The sequence below is a fragment of the Ahaetulla prasina genome, chromosome 8 (assembly GCF_028640845.1).
Source record: "Ahaetulla prasina isolate Xishuangbanna chromosome 8, ASM2864084v1, whole genome shotgun sequence".
Lineage (NCBI taxonomy): Eukaryota > Metazoa > Chordata > Lepidosauria > Squamata > Colubridae > Ahaetulla > Ahaetulla prasina.
In genome coordinates, this window is record NC_080546.1 from 10,878,211 (window position 1) to 10,893,103 (window position 14,893).

The 14,893-nt window shown below is 42.5% G+C and overlaps 1 protein-coding gene across 1 annotated transcript; it reads left to right on the forward strand.

Annotated features, from left to right (window-relative positions):
* The first annotated feature begins 3,323 nt into the window (after nt 1–3,323).
* Nucleotides 3,324–10,404, forward strand: LOC131203491 (alveolar macrophage chemotactic factor-like). The gene is made up of 4 exons (XM_058193798.1): nt 3,324–3,451; nt 6,071–6,197; nt 8,344–8,427; nt 10,061–10,404. The coding sequence occupies exons 1-4, from the start codon at nt 3,388–3,390 to the stop codon at nt 10,083–10,085; spliced, it is 300 nt and encodes a 99-aa protein (XP_058049781.1). The 5' UTR covers nt 3,324–3,387; the 3' UTR covers nt 10,086–10,404.
* The last annotated feature ends 4,489 nt before the right edge of the window (nt 10,405–14,893 follow it).

The following is a 14,893-nucleotide window of genomic DNA, read 5'->3' on the forward strand; positions in this document are numbered from 1 at the left end:
ACGGTTGTTCAGTGAATCTCACTTCCCCACTAACTGTGCTTGTCAGTAGGTCGCAAAAGGGGATCGCGTGACCCCTGGACACTGCGACGGTCATAAATAGGAGCCCGTTGACAAGCGTCTGAATTTTGATCACAATGACCATGGGGATGCTGCAACGGTCGTAAGTGTGAAAAACGGTCATAAGTCACTTTTTTTCCGTGCCGTTGTAACTTCGGTCAGGAAATGAACTTCTTGTATGTTGAGGAGTAGCTGTACAAAGTGGCAAAAACAGAACTACAGTGGGAACATGAAGCATAAAATGCGTGAAAATGGGAAGCTCAGTGTAGTGCAGGGGTCTCCAACTTTGGTCCTGTCGTGTCTCACTCCTCCGCTGACGGCCGGGTCAGGGAAATCCGAATCAGGCGTGCCTCTGCAGCTCTGCCAAAGTCCTAGCAAAGTCCTCAGGGCAGGCAGGAGACCAGAAAGTGACTTCAGCAAGATATGTTTAGACTTTGCCTGACTCAGAGAATGCCAGAAAGCAGATCCTTTATATAGGCCATGGGGTGTGGCTCCATGACTCAGCACTTATCCAGGCCTGCCTCCTTCCTTCTGTTGCCTCCGCCTATCAAGTCTTCTGACGCGAGGGTCACTCCAGTCGGCAGCTGTTGGTAATAAACCTTCCTCAGGCTCACATGCTGTGGAGGAGGGGGAGGGGTCTAGTTGCTCCGTTTGCCTGGGCATGGAGCCAGAGCTGGGGGCTGGAGGTACTTCTTCTTCTTCAGCCTGTCTGGGCATGGAGCCAGGGCTGGGGGCTGGAGGTATTTCTTCTTCCGTGTTCGGAAGCAGATAAGAAGACCCCGGCTGAGGTGAGATTGGACGAGACACAACAGATCCCTTTAAGACTTGTGGACTTCAACTCCCAGAGTCCCTCAGCCAGCGAAGCTGGCTGAGGAACTCTGGGAGTTGAAATCCACAAGTCTTAAAGGCACCAAGGTTCGAGACCCCTGGTGTAGTGAGCAATGAAATAAATCAGCTTCCCAATGACATCTTAGCTTCAGCAAAATGGACTGGAATGGGACCTTCTCACTCAGAAGATCCCACCGGTTGCCTGAAGTGGTGTAGGTTTTCCTGCCTAGGCAGGGGGTTGGACTAGAAGACCTCCAAGGTCCTCTCTGTTATTCTGGTTGCTACTCAGAAAATAAAAATCTCTAGTCAAGAAGGAATAACCAAGGACAATGTTTGGGTCAATGCAACCAGTGACTGACTTTGAGGACATCCCTTAAGGTGACGATTTAAATAATTTTTTATTTATTTTATTTTATTTTTTTATTTGTCAAACACAACAGTATATATAACTATAAGCATGAAATAACCATACAAATTGGATACAATCAAAGGAACATTAGGACAGGAACGGTAGGCACGCTGGTGCTCTTATGCACACCCCTTACAGACCTCTTAGAAATGGGGTGAGGTCAATAGTAGATAGTCTTTGGTTAAAGCTTTGGGGATTTTGGGAAGAGACCACAGAATCAGGTAGTGCATTCCAGGCATTTACAACTCTGTTACTGAAGTCATATTTTCTACAATCAAGATTGGAACGGTTCACATTAAGTTTAAATCTATTGTGTGCTCATGTATTGTTGCGATTGAAGCTGAAGTAGCCTTCGACAGGAAGGACATTGTAGCAGATGATTTTATGAGTTATACTCAGGTCATGCCGAAGGCGGCGGAATTCTAAATTTTCTAAACCCAGGATTTCAAGTCTGGTGGCATAAGGCATTTTGTTGCGATCAGAGGAATGGAGAACTCTGCTTGTAAACTATTTCTGGACACGTTCAATTGTATTAATATCCAAAATAAGGTGTGGGTTCCAGACAGGCGAGCTGTATTTGAGAATTGGTCTAGCAAATCTAGCAAATAATCAGATCATCCGAGTTTGATGCTTCAACGACTGAGGCAGAAGGAGGAGGAGGTAGACAGGTCAAATGGTCAAGTTCCATCTGAAATGGACAGTTCACCGCTCAGGATACTTGCAGTGCTCTGATAGCTGAAAATGAAAACAGTCTGCAATTTCAAGAGCAAGGAAGCTGGTCTGTAAGACCACGATCCATGATCAAAAGATGACCAGGGGGTCCCTTGATGAACGGATAAAAGGAACTGGGTCTCTTTAGCCTAATGAAGAAAAGGCTGGGGGGGTGATAACATCGTCCCAACTTGAAGGCAGGGCGGGGGGGCTGTCACAGGGAAGATAGTGTCAATTTATTCTCCAAGCCGCCTGAAGGCAGGACTAGAAGCAATGGGTGGAATCTCGTCAGAGGGAAATACAAATCCAGAATGAAATTCAACGGTGAAAAAAGTAAGGTTCTACATTTAGGCAAGAAAAACAAAATGCACAGGTACCGGATATGTGGTACCTTGCTCAATAGTAGTAACTGTGAGAGGGATCTTGGAGTCCTAGTGGACAACCATTTAGATATGAGCCAGCCGTGTGCAGCAGCTGCCAAAAAAGCCAACACAGTTCTGGGCTGCATAAACAGAGGGATAGAGTCAAGATCACGTGAAGTGTTAATATCACTTTATAAGGCCTTGGTAAGGCCACACTTGGAATCCTGCATCCAGTTTTGGTCACCACAATGTAAAAAAGATGCAGAAAGACTAGAAAGAGTGCAGAGAAGAGCGACGAAGATGATTAGGGGACTGGAGGCTAAAACATATGAAGAACGGTTGCAGGAATTGCATATGTTAGTTTAAGGAAAAGAAGAAGGAGTCAAGCTATTCTCCAAAGCACCTGAGGGCAGGACAAGACGCAACAGGTGGAAATTAATCAAGGAGAGAAGCTACTTAGAACTAAGGAGAAATTCTAATAGCAAATCCTCCATAAAAGTTATTGCATTACATTCCTGATTAAATTATCTTTCCATTGATATATAATTTTATGGTACTACTCCTCCCAAAAAGTGGTGTTATTAGCTAGTTTTAGAAAATACACTTTTCCCAAAAGGTTTCCACAATTTTGGCCACTACTGTAAGTTCAGGACTACCTGCGGTGCTGTAGGTAATATTAAGTTTCAATTCTGGGTTGTTGGGGTTTTTGGTTTTTTTTTTAACAGACGTTATATTTACCTTTTGAATTCAAGAATAGTTTCTTTATTCTTTCAGTGCTGCTTCTTCAATTCCTAAATTAAGAATTGGTCCGGTTATCAAATTGCAAAGCTCAGCATTGCAAATTCTGAGGGAAATGTGTGGGAAATGGTGCGTGATGCAATTTTGCATGTTTTCCCAAAATAGCCCTTTGCTGGTGACGTGTAGTGAAGGATCTAGGAAATAAATTGGCGATGGCTGGGCACCACAAATCCATCTGGGTGAGCTTTGAGACAGCAGCGTGAGTCGTCTTCTACAGCCAGAATGAGTAACCGTGTCTTCCTTGGGTTTTCTGTTTTGCTTATTGCCTGCCACCTCACTAGTGCAAGTAAGTAGTATACTCCTGAGCTTTTCTCTTCCTTCGCTTTTGCTTCACTCTCCATCATGTACCAACTGTATAAATAGCCTGCCTTTGAATGTGTAAATAGCATAGTTTCATGTTTGCTCATTGGGGATACAATGATGATGTGTTTTTTAGCGTTTTGTGCCATGGGCTTAATAAAATAAATAAATCCTTCATCCTGATAATAGCATTGATGGTTTTAGAATGTTAAATAGGTTCAGAATTTTATATATTAATTTTTATGCACCTTGGTAATCTATGTGGAATGCTTGGCATGAGTGACAATTAAACTGATGTGTAAATTAAGGGAGAGGGTCAACCTGCTTTCCAAAGAACCCAAAGGCCAGACAAGGAATCGTGGAGGGAAGCTAACCAAGGAGAGATTCAACTTAGAAATAAGGAGAAATTTTCTGACAGTGAGAACGATCAACCCATGGAACAGAAGTTGCCTTCAGAAGTTGTGGGAGCTTCATTCCTGGAAGCTTTCAAGAAGAGATTCGACAGCCATTTGTCAGAAATGGTGTAGGGTCTCCTGCTTGGGTGGAGGGGTTGGACTAGATGACTTGCAAGGTCCCTTCCAACTCTGTTAATCTGTTCTGTTCCTTTGGAATCTCAGCACAGCCTCTTAGCCTGACAAACCCTGTGCAGGATAGGTCGGAGGATTTAGGAGGTGCCTAAGAGATAATGGTTATTTATAATAATAATAATAATATCAGAGTTGGAAGGGACCTTGGAGGTCTTCTAGTCCAGCCCCCTGCCCAGGCAGGAAACCCTACACCATTTCAGACAAATGGCTATCCAACGTTTTCTTAAAAATTTCCAGTGTTGGAGCATTCACAACTTCTGCAAGCAAGTCGTTCCACTTATTAATTGTTCTAACTGTCAGGAAATTTCTCCTTAGTTCTAAGTTGTTTCTCTCCTTGATTGGTTTCCACCCATTGCTTCTTGTTCTTCCCTCAGATGCATTGGAGAATAGTTTGACTCGGTCTTCTTTGTGGCAACCCCTGAGATATTGGAACACTGCTATCATGTCTCCCCTAGTCCTTCTTTTCATTAAACTAGGCATACCGAGTTCTTGCCACCGTTCTTCATGTGTTTTAGCCTCCAGTCGCCTAATCCTCTTGGTTGCTCTTCTCTGCACTCTTTCTAGAGTCTCAGCATCTTCTTTACATCGTGGCGACCAAAGCTGAATTCAGTATTCCAAATGTGGCCTTACAAAGGCCTTATAAAGTGGCACTAACACTTCACGTGATCTTGATTCTATCCCTCTGTCTATGCGGCCCAGAACTGTGTTGGCTTTTTTGGCAGCTGCTGCACACTGCTGGCTCATATCTAAATGGTTGTCCACTAGGACTCCAAGATCCCTCTCACAGTTACTACTATTGAGCAAGGTACCTGTGCATTTTGTTTTTTTGGCCTAAATGTAGAACCTTACTTTTTTCACTGTTGAGTTTCATTTTGTTAGATAGTGCCCGATGTTTTGCTGGCAAAAACTGGGAAATGGATGAGTTTCTCATTCACTCCTCTGGCCATTGCTTTCTGGAAGCCGACTGAACACGTCCAATGAGATCTGATTGAAATCTTCTTCCTTTTGCACAAGAAGGAAGGGCAGCTGAACTTCAGCTGGACACTAGAGAGCAGACTTCCTCACTACAAATAATTCCCTAAAACTGGGACTTTTAAAAAAAAAATCTCAGGGAAGTTCATTCCAATAATCCTATTGTCAGCTGTCATGAAAACAACGGGTTGGTTTTTTTTCTAGTTTTAAGAAAACTAGAAGCCACAAAGCCATAAAGATGATAAGGGGATGGGAGGCTAAAACATATAAAGAAGGATTGTTGGAATTGGGTATGTCTAGTTTAATGAAAAAGAGGCCTTGGGGTGACATGATAGTAATCCTCCAATATCTCAGGGGCTGGCACAAAGAAGAGGGAGTCAAGCTATTCTCCAAAGCACCTGAAGGCAGGACAAGAAGCAATGAGTGGAAAGTAATCAAGGAGAGAAGCAACCTAGAACTAAGGAGAAATTTCCTGACAGTTAGAACAATTAATCAGTGGAACGACTTGCCTCCAGAAGTTGTGAATGCTCCAACACTGGAAGTTTTTAAGAAGATTTGGATAGCCATTTGTCTGAAATGGTATGGGGTTTCCTGCCTAAGCAGGAGGTTGGACTAGAAGACCTCAAAGGTCCCTTCCAATTCTGTTAATTCTATTCTATTCTATGCTATGCTGTGCTATGCTATGCTATGCTATGCTATCCTATCCTATCCTATCCTATCCTATCCTATCCTATCCTATCCTATCCTTCTAGAAACATTCTGGAAGAAACCTGGTGCTGGAAATCATAAAATTTAGCTGCATATGCACTAAGCTTTTTTTAAAGTGATCCTCACAATTCATCGCCTAATTGGCACTGAATTTTGTTGTGATTTGTGATTTACTCACCCACTTTACTAAAATGTTGCCAAAAGCAAAGTTTAGGTTTTGAGCCATGTTGCAGAGATGGTACGGCAAGCTGCAAGTGCCATGAAACCGTGGATTAGCATTTTGAATACCCCGTGGTGCATCTAAAATGAACTATCTACTCTTTCCTGAAATTACACAGCTATCTTCGACCCGCTGAATTTAAGCTGCAAATGCGTCAGAGTCACCAGCACCTTCATTCGTCCGGCAAAATATGCAAGAGTCGAGCTCTTTCCAGCCGGAGTTGCCTGCAAAAAAATGGAAATCATGTAAGTTTACTTTGGGTTGATGTAAAATTTAGATTCTGGGCATTTTTATTCTGGGCCTTTTTCTCCCTGTCTTCTAGCACAGGGATCTCCAACCTTGGTCCCTTTAAGACTTGTGGAGCCAGCTTTGCTGGCTGAGGGACTCTGGGAGTTGAAGTCCACAAGTCTTAAAGGGACCAAGCTTGGAGATCCCTGTGCTACAAGTCAGCTAGTCCTTGTCTATCTGCTATGTAAATCGGTGTTTCTCAGCCTTGGCAATTTGAAAATATGTGGATCAATTCAATTCCCAGCATCCCACAGCCCTCAGTGCTGTTTTAAGTCATGCTGTCTCTTCCCAAGCCAAATGAGGGATAACTAAGGGCAGTTGAACCAGATGAGGAGCTTATTTTGCAAGCTTTATTCGAAAATAAGCTCCATGCAATCTATGGAAGCATCTATAGGAGGCATCTAGACCTTAGTTGACCTTGGCTGATCTTTTAAAGCAGCGGTTCTCAACCTGTGGGTCAGGACCCCGTTGGGGGTCGAATGACGATTTGCCAGGGGTCGCCTAAGACCATCAGAAATATGGGAAGTATACTTGCGAGTTGAAGAATCGCGCTCCAATGGTTGACTCCACAAGCCAGCTGCAGGCTCTTCAAATCGCTAGCCGAATTCGGCTTCAGGCGCAATGAATTAAAAAAGAGATAAATCTTTGCTCTGATCTCTCCCTCTCAAGCCAGCTGCAATCACTCCCAATCGCTAGCCTAATCTGGCTTCAGGCACGATAAACTTAATAGGGGAGGAGTCTCCGCTTTAATGCCTCCGTCCTCAAGGCAATCGCAAGCAGTTCAGATCGCTAGCCAATATGGCTTCAGGCACGATAAATTCAAAACGAAAATAATTTTACGGTTGGGGTCGCCACATCGTGGGGAATTGTATTAAAGGGGTCGCCACATCATGGGGAATTGTATTAAAGGGGTCGCAGCACTATAAAGGTTGAGGACCACTGTTTTAAAGGGTAACCCCAGTCAGCTATGATTAGTGGTTGGAAAGGAGTCCAGCAAGAAGTTGCAGGCAGTAGACAGACTGGGTACTAAGAAGAAAATACCCTCAAAGAAGGAACAAGTAGACCATTGCTTCACCAGAAGCTGAACTCAAAGGAGATTTTAAACAAATTTGACTGACATCATTGATACAAAGCAGTCTTCGGCTTAAAACAGTTCATTTAGTGACTAAACCCAGATTGGATCTTGCAACAGTATCCTACCTAGGAGACAGGGGTGAAATGTAAAATTTGTTACTACAGGTTCTGTGGGCGTGGCTTGGTGGGGGAGGGGGTGATATGACTGGGTGGGCGTGGCCAACTTTTTTTTTTCCCCTATTAAAACCATTTTTTCCATTTCTTTGGCCAAAGAGGTTGTAAAAAAAATTCTTTTAAAAGGCTCTGACGATCCCAGCTGAGTTGCCTAATCGTCAGAGGCTTTTGTTTTCTTTTAAAAGCTTTTTTTTCCCTTTAAAAGAAAAAAAACCCTCTGACGATCAGGCAACTCAGCTGGGATCATCAGAGGAGCCTTTTAAAAGCCTTTTTTCTACAACCTCTTCAACCAAAGAGGTTGTAGAAAAAAATATTTTAAAAGACTCTGATGATCCCAGCTGAGCTGCGCAGATCATCAGAGGCTTTTTTTCTTTACTTTTAAAAGCTCATTTTGGGGAGGGATGTCCAAAAAGTTGATGCTTTAAACATAGTTAAATTGAAGGGTTTTTTGAGTGTGTGTGTGTGTGTGTCTCGCAATGCATCTGAAAAGGATCAAAGTTTCAATTGTGCAGTTGCAACCATTGTGACTTTTTAAAACACCCATCCCTTTGGATTACCGTGACTAGGGGCGCTTAATAGCCAAAATCCAACATCGTAGCCACCTTATCAAATTTCCCCTTTTCTATTATAAAAGTGATAAAGATGTATTTTTAGTAGGTTTTCTCGTTTGCCTCAGATTTAAGTTAAATTGTCACCACAGCTACAGTAAAGCAAGAATTTCTCTGATTTGTTGCTAACATGCTGGACATGCTAACATGCTCCTTAATTTTTGTAGCTCCAGCTAACTCCTTCCCACAGGCAGATTTATTATTTTCTGGGGGGAAATTCACCTCTCCCAATTTGCTTGCTTTCCAGAATCACGCTGAAGAACAAGCAGAAAGTTTGCGTTGATCCCGGAGCCAAATGGGTGAACAATTTATTGAACATGATAGAAAATGTGTAAGTCAAATCAAAATGCTTTAAACTTGGTGCTTGGTTTCTGGTGCTGGAGGCATCCAAGCAGTATCTTTCATTTTTCTGGAAAAGAGTGACGTCGGAAAATATGTTCAGCTTCACAGTTTTGGCCCATAGCCCTGGAATTCCCAGGTACAGAATTCCCACGTCCTCAACTTATAACGGTTCATTTAGCGACCGTTCGATGTTACAACAGCACAGGGGTGAAATCTAATTTTTTTTGCTACCGGTTCCGTGGGCGTGGCTTGGTGGGGAGGGGTGTCATGTGATTGGGTGGGCATGGCTATGTAAGCAAGTGACTGGGGAGGTCAAAAGACAGAAACTCATTAACAATGTCCTGCTGGAGCAAGGTAGGACTAGAAATCAGAGTTCTCCAACCTTGGTCACTTTAGGACTTGTGGACTTCAACTCCCAGAGTTCCTCAGCCAGCAAAGCCAGAATTCTGGGAGTTGAAGTCCACAAGTCTTAAAGTGACCAAGGTTGGAGACTCCTGGACTAGATGACCTCGAGGTCCCTTCCAGCCCTGGATTATCCTCTGAAGCTGCGTCTAGTGCCAGGTTTGTACTCCTTCCTTCCTTCCCTGCCTTTCTCCCTCCTTTCTCTCTCTCTCTCTCTCAAAAACGACCCCCAACATCCCGTTTTCCCTCCCAGCCTACCTGAAGCCTGCTAGGCAAACCAAAAAACGGGGGGGAGTCCGTTTTTCTTCCCAGCAGGCTTCAGGGAAAAACAGACTCCCCCCCCCCCGGTTTTTTGGCTATCACCCAGCTGAGCCGCGCGATCATCAGGTTTTTTTTTACTTTTAAAAGCATTTTTTCGGCCAAAGAAAAAATGCTTTTAAAAGTAAAAAAAACAAAAAACCTCTGATGATCATGAGGCTCAGCTGGGCATGGGGGGGGCAGGGATTTTTGCTACCGGTTCCCCAAACCACCTGCCACCATCGCTACCAGATTGGGCGATCCGGTCTGAACCGGGAGCATTTCACCCCTGCAACAGCACTTTAAAAAGTGACATAGGGCCATTTTTCACACACCATCCCCCATAGTCATGTAATCCAAATTCAGAAGCTCGGCAACTGTCTCATATTTATGACGGTAGCTTTGTCCCCGGGGTCATGTGATCTCCTTTTGCGACCTTCTGGCAAGCAAAGTCAATGAGGAAGCCAAATTCACTTAACAACCACGTTATGGGCTTAACTGTAGCGATTCGCTTAACAACCGTGGCAAGAACGGTCGTAACATTTGTCAAAAGTCACTTCATAAATGCCTCACTTAGGGACAGCAATGTTGAGCTCGATTGGGGTCGTAAGTCAACGATCGCCTGTAAATTCTTTAATTCTGTGGTCCCCTATTACGCCCTCGTGTCAAGCAAAGTCAATGGGGAAGCCAAATTCACTTAACGACCGTGTCACTAACTTCACAACTGCAGGGATTCACCTAACAACAACACTGATTCTTGACAAGAAAGGCAAAATTCACTTAACAACTGTCTCGCTTAGCAACAGAAATGTTGGGCTGAATTGTGGCCATAAGCCGAGGACTATCTGAATTTGTCAACCCAGTTCGTTGCTGCTCCATTTTCATGGCAAACCACTATACACTCTTCTCTCTTTTCCCTACAGGAATGGACGCCAACGTTTTCCTTGAAATGACGTTTGACGGGTCCTTGAAAATCCAAGGCACCCGTGACCCAGCCATCCCAAAATGTGAATCTTCCTGCATTTCTGCTGTATTGTGTCTAATTTGTCCTGAAATGATTGTTAAAAGAGTGGGTTTGGACTTTTGGAAATCTGGAAGCAATGTGAACATGCAAGCTGGAATCTGAATAGGTGTAGTGTGTGAGAATGACAAAATTTGTATTTCTGTGTGAGTTAGATCAATAAAAAAAAATTCTGTGGCAAAAATAGTCCTAGTTTTGTCTCGACGTATGTTCATAACTGAGGCCTAAATTTTTGTTACTAAGGGAGACAGTGGTTAAATGAGTTTTGCTCCATTTTGTGATTTTTATTGCCATAGTTTTTAAGTAGAATAAGAATAGAATAGAATAGAATAGAATAGAATAGAATAGAATAGAATAGAAAGAGAAAGAGAAAGAGAATAGAAAGAGAAAGAGAAAGAGAGTAGAGTAGAATAGAATAGAATAGAAATAGAATAGAATAGAATAGAATAGAATAGAAAGAGAAAGAGAAAGAGAGTAGAGTAGAGTAGAATAGAATAGAATAGAATAGAATAGAATAGAATAGAATAGAATAGAATAGAATAGAATAATAGAATAGAATAAGAAATAGAATAGAATAGAATAGAATAGAAAGAGAAGAGAAAGAGAAAGAGAAGAGAATAGAATAGAATAGAATAGAATAGAATAGAAATAGAATAGAATAGAATAGAATAGAATAGAAAGAGAAAGAGAAAGAGAGTAGAGTAGAGTAGAATAGAATAGAATAGAATAGAATAGAATAGAATAGAATAGAATAGAATAGAATAGAATAGAATAAGAATAAGAATAAGAATAGAACAGAAAAGAATAACTTGGTATGTCTAGTTTAATAAAAAGAAGGACCAGGGGAGACATGATAGCTGTGTTCCAATATCTCAGGGGTTGCCACAAAGAAGAGGGAGTCGGGCTGTTCTCCAAAGCCCCTGAGGGAAGAACAAGAAGCAATGGGTGGAAACTGATCAAGGAGAGAAGCAACTTAGAACTAAGGAGAAACTTCCTGACAGTTAGAACAATCAATAAGTGGAACAACTTGCCTGCAGAAGTTGTGGATGCTCCAACACTGGAAATTTTTAAGAAAATGTTGGATAGCCATTTGTCTGCAATGGTGTAGGATTTCCTGCCTTGGCAGGGGGTTGGACTAGAAGATCTCCAAGGTCTCTTCCAACTCAGTTATTATGTTATGTTAAGAATAAGAATAGAATAGAATAGAATAGAATAACAAGAGTTGGGAGGGACCTTGAAGGTCTTCTAGTCCAACCCCCTGCTCAGGCAGGAAACTCCATTCCATTTCAGACAAACAATTGTCCAATCTTTAAAGATTTAAATATTTTTGTTAGGTATATTACCAGAAGGATATGACAAAGGGAACATATATTTTAATATTATATGATTTGACACCAGTGAGAATTGTATCTGCACAACACTGGAAAAATGAGGAAATTCCTACAGATGAAAATATAATTTTAAAAAATGTTAGACTGTGCAGAAATAGATAGGTTAACATTAAAGACAAAGGATAAAAAAGATACAGAATATTTTTAGCATGGGATTTGTTTTACCAATGGTTAGACAATAGAGGTAGAAATTAGAAGTTGGAAGAATACCGTTATGTACAAGTAAATGATATTATTATTACTATTATTATTTATAAGTAAATTGACCCAGACAAATACACTGTTTACTAAGCACTTATCTACGTTAAAGAAAAATGCATCAATAAAATTTAAAAAAACACACACATTAAAGTTCTCTGATAACTGAAAACATGGAAGAAATCGTTCTGCTGTTAAATGCAAAAACTTCTCCTTTTCAAATTCTGCAGAAATGTTATTGAAATTAGAAGGTCTGAGTTCCTGAGATGAACTAAATATAAACACTTAGCCATCGTAAGCTTACATAACTGCTCTCTCTCTCTCTCATCTAAAATATTTAAAAGATAAACACAGATAGTCCTCAACTTACAATCATTCCTTCAGTGACCTTTTGAAGTTGCAATAGCGCTGAGTTACGACTTGGTCCTCACACTTACAACGATTCAGGGCCTCCGCAAGGTGGCATTGGTCAAAATTGCTTGGGCAACTGGCAAATAGTTATGACGGAGGGATGTGGGCCACGCAATCTCCCTTTGTCACCTTAACAGCTGGCTTCCGACAAGCAAAGTCAATGGATTCACTTAACGACCGCATGGTTCGCTTAACAACCTTAGTGTGTGAGGGTTCCGACGCATGCCCTAAATAAATCATGAGCCTCTAGCCAAGCTTCAAAAGAAATCCAGTTATTTATTAGGAGCTTCATGTTGGCATGTTCCCAAGTGACCCTACGTAATTTGCGCCCCAATCATGACCCTGTTTCCCCATGCGCGTGCAACGATCAGCTGGCCTTTTTTGCATGTGGCAGTGGCCGGAAATTAGAACAGCTGGTCTTCCGTTTTCCTGAGTGAGCATGTGCACCAGCCAGCTGATCGTCGCAAGCACATGAGCACCAGAAACCTAGAAGACCAGCTAGTTGGCATGCATGCAAGCGCCAGAAACCGGAAGTTCATTTTCGGGTGCTCGTATGTGCCCTGGGCAGCTCCTCTTCCGGGTAGCGGCCCAGACACGCGCTCCCTTTTCAGCATTTAGTGATGAAAAGGTTCGCCATCACTGGTATAGGGTTTCCTGCCTGAGCAGGGGGTTGGACTAGAACAGGGGTCTCCAACCTTGGTCCCTTTAAGACTTGTGGACTTCAACTTCTGGGAGTTGAAGTCCACAAGTCTTAAAGGGACCAAGGTTGGAGACCCCTGGACTAGAAGACCTTCCAACTCTGTTATTCTAATTCTAATACTATTCGAATGTCACTCCGAAAGAGGGAAGGAAGGAAATTGCAATGCTATTTCTGCTCCATCCTTTATATTGCTTCCAGCCAGACTCTGAAGACTGAAAAAATCCTGCAATATTTGTGTCAGGAGTCACACTTTTTAAAAAGAGCACTTTTAACGCAGAAGCAACCCTCTATGGTCCAAAGGCCAATCTTATTTTTTGAATTGATTCATTTGTGAAGACCGCAAAGTCTTATGCGGGTGTGAATGTATGTGTGCTGAAATGCTTGAACAGGAAGGTCCTCAACTTACAACCGTTCATTTAGTGACCGTTCAAAGTTACAATGGCAATGAAAAAAGTGACTTATGACCGTTTTTCACTCTTACGATGGGTGCAGCCCAGGGATGAAATGCTCCCAGTTTGGACCGGATCGCGTGATCCGGTAGCAATGGTGGCGGGTAGTTTGGAGAACCAGTAGCAAAAATCCCTGCCCACCCCACCCCCACCCCATGCCCAGCTGAGCCATACGATCATCAGAGGGTTTTGGGGTTTTTTTTTACTTTTAAAAACATTTTTTCTTCGGCCGAAAAAAATGCTTTTAAAAGTAAAAAAAAAAAGCCTCTGACGATCGCACGGCTCAGCTGGGATCGTCAGAACCCTTTAAGAGCATTTTTTTAACAACCTCTTTGGCCGAAGAGGTTGTTAAAAAAAATGCTTTTAAAAGGCTCCTCTGGCAATCCCAGCTGAGTTGCCTGATCATCAGAGCCTTTTAAAAGCATTTTTTCTACAACCTCTTTGGCCGAAGAGGTTGTACAAAAAAATGCTTTTAAAAGTAAAACAAAAAACAAAAGTTGGCCACGCCCACCCAGTCACATTACCCCTCCCTACCAAGCCACGCCCACAGAACCGGTAGTAACCAATTTTACATTTCACCATTGGATCCAGCCTTCCCTATGACCAGGTGATCAAAATTCAGCCGCTTGGCAACTTCTTCATACTTATGACAGTTATAGGGTCATATAAGTCACTTTGTGACCTAACTACTGTGGAAGGAAAGGTCGTAAACTGGGGCAAAACTCATTTAATAACCATTTCGCTTAGTAACAGATGTTTTGGGCTCAGTTGTGGCCATAGGTCAGAACAAATTGTATCTGTTTCAAATGGATGAAATGAATTGAGCAACCTTCCACCATCAACATGGGAATGTGCTGCCCTCTAGTGGTCAGTACAATCTTAGCAGGCCAGCTTGCCATCATTATGAAACACTTTCAATACAGCTAGTCCTCGACTTACGACAGTTCCTTTAGTGACCACTCAAAGGCACAACGGCCTTTGAAAAAAGTGACTTGTGACCGTTTTTCACAGTTACGACCTTTGCAGCATCTCCAGGATAATGCAATCACATTTTCAGATGCTTGGCAACTGGTTCAAATTTATGACCGTTGCTGTGTCCCAAGGTCATGTGAACCCCTTTTGCGACCTTCCGACCAGCAAAATCCATGGGAAAGCCACATTCGCTTGACAAACTTTTTACTAGCTTATCAACAGCAGTGATTCACTTAACAACAGAAGTTGACAGCAAGAAAGGTCGTAAAATGGAGCAAAGCTCATTTAACAAGAGCCTTGGTGGTGCAGTGGTTAGAGTGCAGTACTGCAGGTGACTTCTGCTAACTGCCGGCTGCCTGCAATTTGGCAGTTCAAATCTCACCAGTGTTGTGACCCAGGCCCAAGTAGGTCATAGGAAACCCAGTCAGTGTAAAAACAAACTTTATTCGAACAGCTGAGAATTACTTCATTCTCAGCGTAGTCCAACTAAATTAAAGAAAATTCCTCCCAGCACAATTCCTCAGTCCTACCACCAACCTTGGTCCAATTAGGCAAACTGCCGGAGGCCTTTCTTGGCAAACGTTCAGAAGACACCGATATGAAACAAATGCAAC

Excerpts from the sequence above, each read along its gene's own strand:
- LOC131203491 (XM_058193798.1), top strand. The coding sequence starts at position 3,388 with ATGAGTAACCGTGTCTTCCTTGGGTTTTCTGTTTTGCTTATTGCCTGC. Across the intron at positions 3,452-6,070 it reads CTGCCACCTCACTAGTGCAA|CTATCTTCGACCCGCTGAAT; the intron begins GTAAGTAGTATA and ends GAAATTACACAG. Across the intron at positions 8,428-10,060 it reads TTGAACATGATAGAAAATGT|GAATGGACGCCAACGTTTTC; the intron begins GTAAGTCAAATC and ends TTTTCCCTACAG.